General features: G+C 51.1%; 2 protein-coding genes across 3 annotated transcripts in view; one reads left to right on the top strand and one right to left on the bottom strand.

The window, feature by feature from the left end:
• Positions 1-16421, bottom strand: part of TBCD (tubulin folding cofactor D) — a 183014-nt gene that overhangs the window by 94322 nt on the left and 72271 nt on the right. The gene's annotated exons all lie outside the window — the stretch shown is intronic.
• ZNF750 (zinc finger protein 750) lies at positions 5401-16210 on the top strand. Of its 2 annotated transcripts, none has more exons than XM_025361421.1 (3): positions 5401-5530; positions 13030-14646; positions 14788-16210. In XM_025361421.1, the coding sequence occupies exons 2-3, from the start codon at positions 13211-13213 to the stop codon at positions 15521-15523; spliced, it is 2172 nt and encodes a 723-aa protein (XP_025217206.1). In that variant the 5' UTR covers positions 5401-5530; positions 13030-13210; the 3' UTR covers positions 15524-16210. The 2 variants fall into 2 exon arrangements, with proteins under 2 accessions (XP_025217206.1, XP_025217207.1); XM_025361422.1 differs by having other exon boundaries at positions 5434-5530; positions 14179-14646.

The following is a 16421-nucleotide window of genomic DNA, read 5'->3' as shown; positions in this document are numbered from 1 at the left end:
ACTCTAAGAAACACTTTCCAAAGGAAGGGGAGGGGCAAGTACTCCAAACCCCTTAAGAGCTGGATGCAGGTCGGGGGAGGGCAGGAGACATGACAGGCCTGTGGGGGTTCCTACGCCTTCTGTTCCTCCTCCTCTTAACATGCGCTCAGCCGACAGACCCAGGATGCCCTGCCCCCAGATCTAGAGTCTGGTTGGGAAGAAAAGCCGGAGCCTGCCCGCCACCCTCACCCCCTCAGCCTCCCGGTCCCATCCCACAGTCCCGCCCACTGGCCTGAGTCCCTTTAGGAGGGCAGAGGCCTGAGACACCGCCAGGCGAGAGGCGCCCTCAGGCCCGGAGCTGTTCCTGAAGCCGTGCCCTCAGGGTACAGGATGTTGCTGCGTCTCCCCTACAGCGGTGGCAAAATCAGACTGGGAGCCTGATGCCAGGCCTCTGGATTTTCTGCAGAGTTTCCATTTCCTTTCTCCTTTCCTCTGGATGCAGAACCCCACAAGGAACACAAAGGATTAAATCAAAAACAATCTTGCATTTTAAGAAGGTCAAAGATGTGACGTGCTTCCTTCACCTCAGGTGTCCTGTGAGAGACGCTCACAAATCCCTTTCACGGACGGTAGGACGGAGGCCGACGCCCTTCCTTCACCTCAGGTGTTCCGTGAGACGCTCACAAGTCCCTTCCACGGATGGTAAGACAGAGGCCCAGGGAGGTCAGTGATTGCTGCCCCAAGTCACAAAGGGTGAAGATGGAAGAGCCGAGACTTGAGTCCCAGCACACAGTGCTGGAGAGGATGATGCTTCAAAGGGACCGGGGTGGGCTGGGCAGGATGGAGAGGAAGGGGCCAGGCCAGACAGGACGGACGGAAAGGAAGGGGCCGAGCTGGACAGGACGGAGAGAAAGGGGCCAGGCCGGACAGGATGGAGAGAAGGGGCCAAGCTGGACAGGACAGACGGAGAAGATGGGGCCGAGCTGGACAGGACTGAGAGGAAGGGGCTGAGCTGGCCATGTCCTGTGCCTCATCCCCCCACCTGGAAACTAGGAAAGCTCAACTAGGACTGCGCTTCCAGCCTGTGTGCCCCTAGAGAGAGAGAGACCCTGACACAGAGGCAGCAACGCCAGCACCTGCTGTGTCCCTGGCACCCCCCAACACACTGGCACCAGGGCTTATCCCCAAGAGCAGCCACCGGCCCAGGTACTGCTCCCTCCCCACCCAGGGTCTGCAACCGCAGGGAAGCACCCCCCACATCTGGTGTAATTCTGCTCATCGCCCTCTGGGCTGGGTACCTCGGCCATGTTCCCGACCTGTGTGGGGGGGCTCCACGGGTCAGGTGCGTGGTGCTCCTGAGTAAATGGACGTGTGGAGGGACTCCACAGGCCAGGTGCTTGGTGCTCCTGAGTAAACAGACATGTGAGGGGACTCCACGGGCCAGGTGCTTGGTGCTCCTGAGTGAATGGACCAGCACAGGTGGTGCACTTGGCCCCGACACCATGAACACGCAAGAAACACCAGCGGCCACCCCCATGACAGTTCCTAAGATTTGGTCAAAAACCTAATCACAAGACTTCTGAGTAACATAGGGGGTTGAACACATAAAAAATAGTGGGTAAAATCCCACTAAAAACAGCAGAAACGGACCATTTTCTTTTTTCAAGGCATAACTACAGGGTAGAAGAGGAAGGGCAGGAAACGCAGCACCAGGACCACGGAGGAGCCTGGAAGTGCAGGGACAGCAGGAAACGCCTCAGACCGAGAAGCCCAGCCCTCTCCTGGAGGGAGGAAACCCACACTCCCCCTGATCCACAGGACAGGAACCTACAAAGCTCCAAGTCTGTGGCACCACAGAACTCGGCGGGGTGGGGCACGGTAGGCCTAACCCAAGAAGCACTGGGGGCAGGCCTCCCACCTCTGCAGAAGACAGGGCTGACTCCCCGAGGTGCTCGGCAGAGGCCATGCTGAAGATGCAGGGAAGGCACCAGGCACGGCATGGCACTCCTGCAGTCCCGGCTACCCGGGAGGCTGGGGCAGGAGAAGCCCTTGAGACCAGGAGTTCAAGTCCAGCCTGGGTAACACGGTGAGACCCCAGGTCTTTAGAAACACACACACACACGGAGAACATCCGCCCCCACTCCTCCACCCCCCACTAAAAGAAAGCTATCACTAAAATCCTTAGGAAGGATAAGAAAAGCTACTGCAACTACTGCATGAGAATGAGATGCTACAAAAGGAACACTCAGAACAAAACAGAGCTCATGGAAACCAAAATGAGGAATCAAATACTTAACAGAAGTGTTGGAATATAAAGTTAAGAAAACTAAGACTACTGAGGATAAAGGAAAGAACCTGCAGGTGAGAAACAGCTGTACATAAAAACCAGGAACCACTACTGACATAAAATTCTACAACACATAAAACTAATCCATGGTGGAAAAGTATCAGCCTGCAGTTGCCACGGTCTGGGTGGGGAAGGGTGGCATCGGTGTGACGGTGCTCTCTGGGGCCATAATGGGAGAACATGTTTGTCAAAACTCGTTAAATGGTCCTCTTAAGACCTGTGCCCTTCACTGAATGTAAACCTTACCTTTGAAAGAAGAATCACAAACTAATAAGAATACGCCTGCAAAGTGTTTGGAGCAAAGCAGACTGATGTCTGCAACTGACCTGAAATGCAGCAAGATAAGTAAGCGGGATGGCGAGGGCAAGGGAAGGGTAAGTTGGATGGCGAGGGGAAGGGAAGGGGTAAGCTGGATGGCGAGGGGAAGGGAAGGGAACGCAGACAGCTGTGCTAACTGCAGAACCCCGCTGTTGGGTATATGAGAGTTCAATGGAGCATCCTTACAACTTGTCCATATGTTTGAAAATTTTCACACGAAATGTCGAGAGAGAAAGAATCAGGAATCTGAATGGCATCAAGGTTCTCAACCGCAGCAGTAGAAGCTGCAGAAAATGGAGAAAATTTGCAAAACTCTTAAGGTCAATGATTTCTGGCCTGAAGTTCCAGACTCAGCCAAACTAGCAGTCAGGCAGATAAAACCATTTTCAATAATTCAAGGCCTCCAAAAAACTCTCTCGCACTTTCTCAAGAGCCTATAAAAGGTATGTGCCTCATGTCAAAATAAATGATTAACTCAAGAGAAAGACATGAGATCCAAGCAGCAGCTTCCAGTGCAGGAGAGGCAGGCAAAACCCCCTGGATGGCGGGCAGGCGGGCGTGGGGGCAGAAGGGGCAAAGAGAGGCAAATCCCACCTTCCATGAAGGCAAGCCACCAGACAACACCCAGAAAGGGAGAGGAGAAGGGAGAGGGAGAGAGGGAGAGAGGGCACAGACCACCAACAGATCAGGAAGGCTGGAATCGAGGAGGTAAACACCAGAACACTCAGCTCAGGAAAGGCCGAGGTGGGGCTTCTGGGTAGAGGGAGTCGTAGCGCAGACACCCGGCACTCCCGCCGCTGAGAGGTGGAGCCCTCGGCTCCCGCCTTGCATCTGGGCAGCATGAGGCTTCCTCGGCAGAGAAAGGCGACAGAAGGGACGCCCTGACAATCCACGGCCCAGCCTTCTGGAGGACTGGAACTTTCCACCTTGCTCTCTTCAAGTCCTGAGCCATCACACAGCTGACCACCCTCCTAGAGAGGCCTGTGAAGTGCTCCTGAGTGAGGATGAGGTTCCAGCGGATCGCGGGATCCCAGCTGCCCCTCCATGACAGAGGGCAGGTGAGTGAAGCTGTCCTGGACCCGCCAGACCAGTCACCTGCCAGCTTTCTCCTAACTGAGCCACCCCAGTGTCCATGAAACAGAAGGAGCACTCAGCCAGGCCCTCCACAAACTCCTGACACAACATATCCGAAGACGGAATAAAACGGTACTTATTCTAAGCCACTAAGTTTGGGATAGTTTGCTATCCAGGAATAGGTAAGAGGTACAGGGAACTGCTGTTTTTTGTGATAAGACTTATATAACTCTTTTTGACTTCATAAAGTATACGGATGTCTCAATGGACAAAAGTCACCAAAAAAAAAAATTTAAGGTATTAAACCATCCTGGGCAACATGGCAAAACCCTGTATCTACAAAAAATTCACCAGGCATAGTGACCGTGCCTGTAGTCCCAGCTACTAGGGAGGCTGAGGCAGGAGGATCACCTTAGTCCATGTGTTTGAGGCTACAGCCAACTGTGATCACACCACTGCACTCCAGTTTGGGTGACAGAGCAAGACCCTGTCTCAAAAAAAAAAAAAAAAGGGAATTAAATATAAAAGTAAAAGCAAAGCCATATAAAATCTTAAGGAAAAAAATAAACAACAAAAACAAAAAAACAGGCCGGGCGTGGTGGCTCACACCTGTAATCCCAGCACTTTGGGAGGCCAACATGGGTGGATCACAAGGTCAGGAGATCAAGACCATCCTGGCTAACATGGTAAAAATCTCTAGTAAAAATACAAAAAAGTAGCCGGGCGTGGTGGCGGGTGCCTGGGCGACAAGAGCGAAACTCCGTCTCAAAAAAAAAAACAAACAGAAACAGTGTGTCCGTCCTGGCCAGCTTGTCCCTACGCCTCTGCCCTGCAGCCTCTGCCCTGCAGCCTCAGGCTCATCCAAGGGCCTGACAACAGCTCATCCCACCTCCTTTCCCAGTCCTCAAACCGACACCACATTCCAGCCTTCACTACAGCTGGGGTGCGGCCTCCGATTAAATAAGCAAGCAGTCTGGGGGGAGGGGGTGTGGAGGTAAAAACTGGTCCCCACATCAAGTGCCTCTGCAATTTAAAGTGTGTGGGGGGTGGTCTGCGGGAGCTCACAGCTGGCCCCTCCCCCTCCCCCCGCACCCACACACCGGGCTCCGCAGCTCTTGCGGTGCCTGGCGTCGGTCGGGCAAGCTCCGGCAGGTCCCTGCAGCCCGGTGCCGGGTGAGCTCCCTCCCTGCCAGCTCAGCTCCCAAGGAGGACCAGGGACAGAGACTCTCAGGAGCAGGGTAGAGGGTGGAAGGTACTCAGACCCTCAAAGGCCTCACTGGACCCTTCTTGGCAAGGACGCCATGAATGCTGTACCTCCCAGGGTACGTGTACTTGAGAATCAACCGAAGTGTCTGCCTCCCGTGTACACACGCTCAGGTTCTAAAGGGAAGTCTCACATGTCTTTGCCGTAACGCCAAATATTCACCAGGTGTGATGAATACAGTAATCTACGCTCTAATTGTGGACACGTCGGAAGCCCTCCGACCCATGGCCGTCCAGGCAGCACTGACACCGCACCCGGCACTCACAGACGGCGCCGGGAGTCTGCCAGATACTTGCTCGCTGGGTCCAGTGCTGGGGAGGCTGCCTGCAGCAGCTCGGTGGGTGCAAACACATGAATTGTAGCTGCGGGCAGGAGGAATATCAGGTGCATCTCTACGCCCCGAGGGCTCAACTCCTACACTTAAATCCCTCCCACTGGAACAGCCGGCTCCAGTTTCACCAAGCAAGCGTGAGAACAGGTACTGCTTCCTGAGCACCGCCAGCCACCAGCACCAAGACCCGGCCACATCCCAGCACTGCCCACCTCTGGTAAGTACTTACTATTTCTTTTCAAATTCAAGTTTTATTTTAAAACTCTTCTCAGGTGTATCTAAAATACCCGGCTGAACGCAGCGTTTGCCCCGTGTCTGCTCTGCCTTGCTCTGGGCTTCAAGGATTACTCAGGACCCAGCAGGTGCATGGCTGGGATGCAGACCACGATTACAAAACTTCTAATGAGGCTGACACTTAATTCTAAGAACAGGAACAAGCTTATCTGGAAATTAACTCCTTGTTCTGCCCTAAAATTCATAAAAGTTAAACCAAAACACAAATTCATATTATTGCTTAACTGTTCCTAACCTCAAAAACAAACTATAATAAATGCTAACAAGAGGTAAGGGTCATATATATGTGTGTGGTGTATGTACATTAGGGTGAATTTAGGGTTTATAAATATGTGTGATATATGTACATTAGGCTGAATTTAGGGTTGTATATATGTGTGGTGTATGTACATTAGGCTGAATTTAGGGTTTATATATATGTGTGGTGTATGTACATTAGGCTGAATTTAGGGTTTATATATATGTGTGGTGTATGTACATTAGGCTGAATTTAGGGTTTATATATATGTGTGGTATATGTACATTAGGCTGAATTTAGGGTTATATATATTTGTGGTGTATGTACATTCTGCTGAATTTAGGGTTTACATGTATATGTGTGGTCTATGTACACTAGGCTGAATAGAGGGTTATATATGTGTGTGTGTGTGGTATATGTACATTCTGCTGAATTCAGGGTTATGTATGTGTGTGATGTATGTACATTAGACAGAGCTGAATTTAGGATTATAAGTGTGTGGTGTATGCACATTAGACAGTGCCAAATTTAGTACCTAGTTTAACTTTTAATACTTTTAAAGTTTAAAATAAGTACATAAGCTTACATAAAGTTTAAAATTGAACATAAGCTTTCAAAAACAAAACCAAACCAAAGGGGTTAAGTTTCTGTTTGGTTGTTAAAGTCTCATGTACATGTATACACAGACACAAAAAGGGTTTTTTTCCTTACACGAAATTTCTCATAAATCTGCTTTGGAGGAGAACAATTATTGACCCAGCACAATCCGTCCAGATTTGTGCCCCTAATTTTCACTGCGCAGTAGCAAAGGCCTTCCAGCATTTCTGACCGGAGTTTCAGGATGAGGCAGTGACTGTAAAGTGCTGAGCGTTTGTTTACGAGCTCAGGTCTGTAACTCGGGATCTCCTGCCGAAACTAGAGTAAGAGCCCCTGGTTGTTTTTCTGGATCCATTCTTCCAAATTATATTCCCGAAGACTGTCTTTTCCCCAGGTCTTGGTTGTCCTGAGGTTTATCCTTCATTTTAAAGAGCCGAAAGGCTGGGAGGGAGGGGCAGTCAATCACTGGAAAAGCTCAATTGGAGTAAAACTCACAAATCTCGTTCTTGCGACATCCCAGTGGGTAGGCGACAATGGTGTGTCCTTGAGTTATGCAACAATGCCACATCACAATATTGTAATTACAGCATGCCCTTCACAATGCTCCAGCCCAGCAGGCTCCTTGCCAGACAGCTGGACACCACCAGAAGGAACATTACAGCATAGTCTCAGGCACAGGTTAGGACACATGATAAGCATGGTCGCCCAGCCTGTCACAGAAACGTCCCATAACTACCCAGCCTGTCACAGAAACGTCCCATAACTACCCAGCCTGTCACAGAAACGTCCCATGGTCGCCCAGCCTGTCACAGAAACGTCCCATAACTACCCAGCCTGTCACAGAAACGTCCCATGGTCGCCCAGCCTGTCACAGAAACGTCCCATAACTACCCAGCCTGTCACAGGAACGTCCCATGGTCGCCTAGCCTGTCACAGAAACGTCCCATAAAGTTAAACTGTAATTACCTCCACTGTGTCCTATCAAAGTGTTTTTTTTTTAAGAACTCTTTCTCTCATCTATTTTTCAAAGTTCAAACTCCTCAGAAGCTTGTTAAGCATCCCAGCTTCTCACTATCACCCCAACAACTGTCTGCTGCATTGACTGTCCACATTTAGGAACCTTTGGAAAGACAGTATATTGGCAATTTAGAACTTTAAAAACAAGACAGACACAACCCCGTGGCCAACCGAAACCACTCACTCTTCAAAGCACTGTCTGTGTGGGCAGCTACGCCCCAACACCCAGCCCAGTGCACGCTGAGCAGGAAGAGAAGTGAGCTCTCAGCTCAGCGCACTTTCCAGAAGCCAAGTGCATCGGCTGAGCACACGACATTTAAAATACTTAGAAAGGCACAGAACGGCATCTGTAAATACAGCAAGAAAGCCTGGCGAAAGCTCGGCGGGATCCTGAGCATGTTTTAAGCCACTGCACCCCACTGTTCTTATGCCCTTTAGTGTAGACATTGTCTTCGTTGGCTGCTTGGTCTGAAATGATTTGGAGAAAGAAGTCTTTGTGTCAGGCCGGGCTCAGAGGAGGTGGGTTGGAGGAGAGGGCACACGTTAGCCAGCAGCAGGCAGGGAAGAGTCTGCGTAAGTATTTCAGTAACAGCCACCTTTGATCCAGATCTGGAAGCTCTGTGGAATGTCCACCCTGCTAACGTTTCCTGCCGATCCAGTGGGAATCGAGAGGAGGATGAGACCCTCCTTCAGGATCACACCGTCTTCACTGTAAAACATGCTAGCACTGCAGTTCTCAAATGAAAGCAGATAATGAACGAGACTCTGCTTTATTACTAGACAGATAGACAACTCTCCAGGCATGTTACTAACTAAAATGGAAACATGCCTCCCCCAGGAGAAGAAGATGCCCAGCACTTCTTTTTCACCTCTAGAAAAAAACTGCACCTCTAAGTGCAAATCCAAATTACTATAAACAGCTAGAGTTCTGGGTTACACTGCTTGGGCAACAACATACTCTTCTGGGAATATTTAACACCAGCAGTTGCCAGAGTACAAAGTCGGGCTGGTAGAAACTGACCAGAGACAATTTAAACGCCGTGCCCACTGACAGATGTGACAGCCGGAGGTACTGGCCGTGGGGTTTGGTTTCTTCATCCTTATAAACCTCACTGAAGCAGGACACAGAACTCACAGGCTGACATCATCATTTGAAAGCTTACCAAAGCAACAATTTTATCCCACTTACTCCTCTGACACTACTGTAGTTTTATAGATCAGGTGAACTCCACCCGGCTTACACTGAAGCAGCTGTGCTCCCTGTTTTAATTAGCAAATTGTGCAAGCCTGAGAGGTCAGTTTATCCAGGTTTTACTAAAACTACTGCCCAAGACTCCATGTTTACACAAATTTCCTTCAAGCAATTCAACTCCAAAATGCTCTCACTCACCAGGGGCTTCCTCCCTGCCACACCTGCTTACGTCAACTAATTGATCCAAGAACAAAAGGGCAAATCGTTCAAAACTTCAGATAATAACATCTGACTAGAAAAGAGACATACTAATATAAAAGCAATTATTTTCCTAATTACTATTTTGGCTAACAGCAGAGCTTACACATAACTTGCCTGCTGTAAAGCTTTTGAGAAAATCTAACCAACACGGGTTATTTATTTATTTGCCTGAGAGTATCAGCAATGTGAAATAATGCTGCTTCGAAAACTAAAGTCCTCACTTTCTTAGATCCCGAGGGAGTCACCTGCCCCTCTGAGGGCTTGTGTTTCAGGTGCTAGAGGCGACGTTTCGGTATCACAAGGACGCAGCTCTCACTTGATGAACGTTTTGCAACTGTCATCGTTTTGATCATGATGCTTCCAGCTAGTGATGAAATCATCAGTTTTCAGATCCCTGCCATAACATATCCTATACAATCATGGGAACCTGACTTGCAGAGGTTCTCACGCCTTCAGAACCAGGGAGCGCGGCGAGGCGTGCCGGCACAGGCCCCACCGACTGATCTGGCTGGCCCAGCGTTTGGCTGGAACCAGGCACCGGCTTCTCCACTTCCTGAAGGGAGGCAGGGAAACTGCTTTCATCACCCAGGGCAGGTCTGCCCCACACGGTAGGGACTGAGCCCATAAAGAAGTAGTTCACGTTCTTTTTTCTAATAGGGGGAAATTAGAAAGACAAAGACAAAACGATCATTACATGTTTCATTCGCTTGGCTTTGACCCGGTTCATTGTAGCTTCTGTGGCGGCCCACGGTGGGAGAGGGGTGCTGAGCGCCGGGTCTGAGCCCCAGGGTGTCACCCGACACCCTCCCTGGTTGTGGGGTAACAAACATCTTGTCCTCATACAAGGACAAGATGGCTGTGATGAGTTCCTGCTACACAGAAACTCATCACAGAGAAGGCGACAGGTCAGCAGAACCCCTCTTTTCTACCCAGACCACTTCTTAGTAAATAAATGTCTTAAAGAACTTAAAGTATGTTAACAGAGGCAGTTTGTAGAGGGAAGGGTGGTTCTTTGGGTTTTTGAGAAATATGAATAAAGGAGCTGGGCGCGGTGGCTCACGCCTGTAATCCCAGCACTTTGGGACGCTGAGGCGGGCAGATCGCCTGAGGTCAGGAGTTCGAGACCAGCCTGGCCAACATAGTGAAACCCTGTCTCTACTAAAATTACAAGAAATTAGCTGAGTGTGGTGGTGGCCACCTGTAATCCCAGCTACTAGGGAGGCTGAGGCAGGAGAATTGCTTGAACCCAGGAGGCGGAGGCTGCGGTGAGCCGAGATCGCACCACTGCACTCCAGCCTGGGCGACAAGAGCGAAACTCCGTCTCAAAAAAAAGAAAAAAGAAAGAAATATGAATAAATGAGTAGAGAAACCAGTGTGCTGAGAATAAAATCAGAGCACTTCCCCAGAGTTCGGAGCAGCCATACGAAAGCCCAGCCTCCACCCCTGGCCTGTGGTGTGTGGGAGGAAGGACACGGGGTGCAGGGAGGCGGCCTTGCCTCAGGGACAGCTGCCTCCTAGGCTCCACACACACCACTCTACTTTCAAGGGGCAGCTTCTCACTCGACTTTTAGCCACCCTGATGTCTACACATAAAACCTCGCAGACTCAAGAATGGGCACATCTGCCCATTCCTTAAAAAAAAAAAAGCTGCAGTTGAAACAGTTTTGTTAAGTCATTTCCATTTAGCCTTTTTTTAGGCAAGGTCTCACTCTGCTGCCCAGGCTGGAGTGCGGTGGCAGGATGACAGCTCCCTGCAGCCTCAATCTCCTGGGCTCAAGGGATCCTCCCACCTCGGCCTCCCAAATTGCTGGGATTACAGGCATGAGCCACCGCCCCCAGCCCTCCATTTAACTTACTTTTATGTATTTTTTTTTAAATTATACTTTAAGTTTTGGGACACAAGTGCAGAACGTGTAGGTTACATAGGTAAACGTGTGCCATGGTGGTTTGCTGCACCCATCAACCCATCGTCTACGTTTTAAGCCCTGCATGCATTAGCTATTTGTCTTAATGCTCTCCCTCCCCCCAACCCCCACCCCCAGACAGGCCCTGATGTGTAATGTTCCCCACCCTGTGTCCATGTGTTCTCGCTGTTCAGCTCCCACTTACGAGTGAGAACATGCGTGTTTGGTTTTCTGTTCCTGCGTTCGTTTGCTGAGGGTGATCGTTTCCAGCTCCATCCACATCCCTACAAAGGACATGATCTCATCCCTTTGTATGACTGCACAGTATTCCAGGGTGTATATGTGCCACATTTTCTTTATCCGGTCTATCATTGATAGGCATTTGGGTCATCTAACTTTATTTTTAAGCTGTTTGAAAAAGACGCTAAAAGACCTTTTCCTTTTTACATTTTTAATACGAATTAAAGTGCTCAGATCCACAGCACCTCCACCCCATCTCCCACTCACGCTGTCTCCCAGGCACAGGTGCTGCTTGAGTCGCTCCAGGCCCAGCTGCCACGTGGAGCCCCAGACTCAAAGCCTTTGTTCTGGGCCGGGCGCGGTGGCTCACGCCTGTAATCCCAGCATTTTGGGAGGCTGAGGCGGGTGGATCACCTGAGGTCAGGGGCTCAGGACCAGCCTGGCCAACATGGTGAAATCCCGTCTCTACTAAAAATACAAAAAAAAAAAATTAGCCGGGAGTGTTGGCGGGCGCCTGTAATCCCAGCTACTCGGGAGGCTGAGGCAGGAGAATCGCTTGAATCTGGGAGGCGGAGGTTGCAGTGGGCCAAGATTGCGCCACTGCACTCCAGCCTGGGTGACAAGAGAGAAACTCTGTCTCATAAAAAAACAAATAGCCTTTGCTGTCACCCTTGGGTTAGGAGGCAGGTGAGAGCCCCAGTGGGGTGCAGTGCAGCCCCTGAAGGAAACCTGGGGCTGGTAAGAGGGACACAGAGACCCTCTAGAAGAATCCAAAAGAGCAGGCCAGCCCTGACATCACAGCGCAGCCCCTCGTGGGTCCCGGGACCTGAGCAGGTGTGGCCCAAGGGCTGAACCCACTCCCTAAAGGTTAAGGGCCAGGACAGCTTCCTCCCATGGCCCAACCATCTCTAAAGCAGACACCACTCACTCCAGTCTCCTCTCAGGCACGAGTGTGGCAAAGCTTTGGCTCTTCCATTTGGAGGTGCACCTGGATGGGCAGGTGCTGCTGGCCATGCCTCCTGGCCAGCAGGAACGGGGTGACCGTGAAAGCATGTCTCACAATGCTGCTGTCACTCACAGGATGTACAAATTCACCTCAACAGTATTTCAACCATTTAAGTCAACATAAACAGAGCATTTGTATTCCTATCTGAGACAACGTAAATGCTACTTAATGATAAAGCTGACTTTAGAAGCAGCAGGGTGGAGTCTTGTGTTCGAATGTTCTTCGTTTTTAAATAAGCACACTAGGAATACACCAACAACGTGGCTGAAGAGGGCAGAAACTGCCACGAGTGTTTAGGGATTGGCTGCAGGGGAGGCAGGGAGCATCCATGGTCTCGGGCTCTGCAGACCGACAGCAGGCCACGCTGTACTTGGGCGAGCTCCCGGCCAGCAGGCAGGACCAAGTAGACGGTGGCCAGCCCATGCTCTGTGTAAAAGTGAGGGGTCACTCTGCAACTGTGGGGTACACGTTAAGGGGAAACGGCCACAAACCCCTTTGCATTTCAGGTGAGAGTGCGGCCAACCACACCCCCACTGTTTCACGCGTGTAACCCTCCAAGCAGAGTCAGGCAGCACTGGGACAGGACCCTGTCCAGACCCTGGGAGGCGGCTCGGTGTCCTCAGCCCCCAGCAGCGTGCTTTCAAGGAAAGGTCCAGGTCACAGGATAAAAGTTCCCAAAACTCAAAGGCTTATAGGCATTCTCAGAACAGACACTCAACGCACCACACGCCACACTCCACCTCTAGGCCCCGAGGCGACTCTTTCAGATCAGACTCAGAAAACATGGTGGGGAGTTAGCAGCCAGGTTACCAGGGGCAGGGCTGCTTCTGTGGCCTCAGGAGCAGGCGGTTTCGGCCCTTCCGGGGTTCTGCTTCAGGGATCCTGCGGCGGTGTGGCAAGCTGAGGCTGGCTTCTCGCCGACCCCTCACTTGCTGTCCTGACACCAAGACTCTGCTCTTTGTTGCAGCTCCCGGCTGCCAGATGACAGAGGCTCTCGCCAGACCCTCAGCACGCAGAGCTGGCTTCCGGTAGAAGCGCTCGGGAAAGAGGCAAAGCGGGAGGTGCCTCTTCAGAAACCACGAGGTGCACGAGGCGTCGACGGTGATCACGCCACCTGGACGGCCAGAGTCCGTGGCATAAGAAGGAAAATGAGTCTTCTCAAAGAGCGGAAGCCAAAAAAGCCGCATTACATCCCCAGGCCTCCGGGAAAGCCCTTCAAGTATAAATGTTTCCAGTGTCCCTTTACTTGCAATGAGAAGTCCCATCTTTTTAATCACATGAAGTATGGTCTTTGTAAAAACTCGATTACTTTAGTATCAGAGCAGGATCGCGTTCCCAAGTGCTCTAAATCTAACTCGCTAGACCCTAAGCAAACCAACCAGCCCGATGCCACAGCCAAGCCAGCCTCTTCCAAGTCTGTCACAAACGGAGTCTCCGCCTTTGACTCAAAGCTTCAGCACAGCTCTGCCAGGGAAGACATCAAGGAAAACCTGGAGCTGCAAGCCCGGGGAACCCACAGGTGCCCAGGACAGAAGCCAGCCCTCCACAGGGCATCAGCCTGCGAGAGCCCAGCTCCGGAAGCCGCCCTCGGTGCCCAGCCTGCTCTGGAAGGCGCAGCTCGGCCTTCTGCATTTGTTCCAGTTGGCGAGCACAGACTTAAGGGGCCAGATAGCGCTGAGGCGCCTGAGACACTGGCTTTACCCAACCCCACTGCCAAGGCCACCTCCTTCCACACCAAGTCGGCCTTCCACGCTCCTGGCTACCCCTGGAAAGCCGGCTCACCTTTCCTTCCACCAGAGTTTCCACATAAAATCTCATCTACAAAGGGGCTTGGGGCCATTTCCCCTTACATGCACCCCACAATCCCAGAGTACCCGCCTCACTTTTACACAGAGCACGGGCTGGCCACCATCTACTCGCCTTACCTGCTGGCTGGGAGCTCGCCCGAGTGCGACGCGCCCCTGCTGTCAGTCTACGGAGCCCAAGACCCGAGACACTTTCTGCCTCACCCGGGGCCAATCCCTAAGCACCTGAGTCCATCTCCAGCCACATATGATCATTACAGGTTTTTCCAGCAATATCCCTCTAATCTGCCGATTCCTTACGGATTTTACAGGCCAGAGACTGCGTTTTCCTCCTACGGTCTCAGACTCCCACCTGTCGCTGGCCTCACCCGAGATCAGAGCTCTCACCTGCTTGAAGAAGCCACCCTGGTCTATCCAGCCTCAAGTCCTTCCAGGTTAAACCCTTCAGACCCCAACAGAAAACACATTGAGTTCGAAAGTCCAATTCCTGAGGCTAAAGACTCCTCCAAGCCTGGGCAGAGAGACACGGAAGGGTCCAAAATGAGCCCCCGCGCAGGGAGCGCAGCCACAGGCTCCCCGGGGAGGCCAAGCCCCACCAACTTCACGCAGACGAGCCAGACCTGCGAAGGCCTGTGCGACCTCTCCAACAAGGCGGCCTCCAGTGCACTGGGAAGACTCCACCAGCCGGAGCAAAGCCTCACAGCCTTCAAGCCTGTGAAGAAAGTCACAGAATGCCGACCCACCCAGGCTCCTGAGACCAGAGCAGAGTCTCCAATAAGGTAAGAAAATGTCATTTTCAAAACCTCCAAGGGAATGTTCCTGGTTGGGTTCCATGAGCCAAGTTTATACTTGTTCAAACTGCTTCACGCAGTTGCTTTTCTAAGCAAGCTCCTACTAAGCTTTCTCTTGGCTTCTTCTAGCCTCAATGTTGTGAACGGAGACCCCCCCGCTCCGACAGGAAGCACCTCTCTCGTCTTGGAGGCCGCGCCTTCCAGTCCGGAGGACAGCTCCAGGATGGGTCCCCTCAACCTCTCCAAGAAATCAGAGATAAATCCGGCAGCCACCCACGAACCCACGTACCAAGGCAGCCCCCAGGCGGAAACCGCCAGCTTCTCAGAGCTGCAGGACCTTCCTCTCAATCTCTCGGTGAAGGACCCCTGCAACGCCCCGGCTCTGAGGCCTCCCTTCCCCAGTCAACCACGAGCTGCAGAACCTGCTGCTGCTGCTCTACAGAAGACTGGGACAGAAGGTTCTGAGGATGTGCCCAGCCACCCTGAGACCAAGCCAGGCAGCCTCGACGGTGACGGGGCCCCACCCACAGGCCCCGGCGAGGAGGCTCCAGACGCACGTGCGGTGGACAGCAGCGAGGAGCAGAAGCAGACAGCAGCTGTGGCCCTGTGCCAGCTGGCAGCCTACAGCCCCAGGAACATCCGGGTGGGCGATGGGGATGCTGCAGCCCCGGAACCTGTCTGCCAGCAAGACACACCCACACTCAGCTCCACGGAGAGCCAGGAGGCCCAGGGTGACTTCAGACCCAAAGGACAAAAGAGGACAAGTCAAAGGGATGCTGGAAAATCCCAGCAAGGAGCTAAGAAGGCGAAGCTGCAGGACACGGCCAGAGTGTTCACACTACGAAGGAGGGCCCGGGTATCCTAACGCCGGGTTCACGCGTGTGCTCACAGAGCTACGGCCACACACACGCCTCCCAAAGCGGCGCGCTACGCCACCTCTGAACTGGCACGTTCCTGTTTTTACAAATGCAGCTTCTTCTCGAAAACAAACAAAACCTCCAATTCAGTTTTTATAAATATTAAGCATGAATATTAAAAGGTGCTTCTACTTTTGGTTGTAAAAACATCTGAATGACTCTAAGACTGATAAGTATTTTGAAGTCTAAGCCGTCTTACAGAAGATCTTTTATAAATGTTTGCTTATAAATAGCTCACCATTACAACAAATTGTTTTAACTGTTTTTCTATTAGCTCTAGCTGCATATTTGAAGTAAATGACAATCACTGAAAAAATGTCAGAAAAAGCATTTTCAGTACTAGCATTAAAGTGCCGTATGTAAAAAAGAAAAATGTGATGTTATAACTAAATAACACACAAACATCGAGAGGCTATTTATACAAATAATTTATTTCCGCTAGGGAAAGTGCATTACTGGTGAAGGTATTATCAGTTTATTCTACTTGCTTATAATGCTACAGTGGGTGTTCTGCCCTACTCTGCCTCACTTTCCATTCCCCAAAATGATGTGTATGTTGCTAATTTTCCAATAAACTCCTATGAACCATAAGGAAACATAAAATGAAGATGAATGTCAATCTATGTTATCCTTTAGAACAGTTTGCCATAACACTCAATGAAAAAGAGCTCATAGCTGAGGCAGCAATTAACCTGTGAACGGGTGCGTGTATGCATTCAATTGTGTGGGTGTGAGCGTGTGCTGTCTGTGGGGGTGTGTGTGTGCACATTCGCCCATGTGGGTGTGCACGGCTGCGGGTGTGTGGGTGGGTGTCTGCTTGTGCATGTCTACAGATGCATGTGCACA

Source organism: Theropithecus gelada, chromosome 16 (genome assembly GCF_003255815.1).
Source record: "Theropithecus gelada isolate Dixy chromosome 16, Tgel_1.0, whole genome shotgun sequence".
NCBI classification, from domain to species: Eukaryota; Metazoa; Chordata; class Mammalia; order Primates; family Cercopithecidae; genus Theropithecus; species Theropithecus gelada.
Note: the sequence above shows the minus strand (reverse complement) of the source record. Positions and strands in the feature narration are given on the sequence as shown.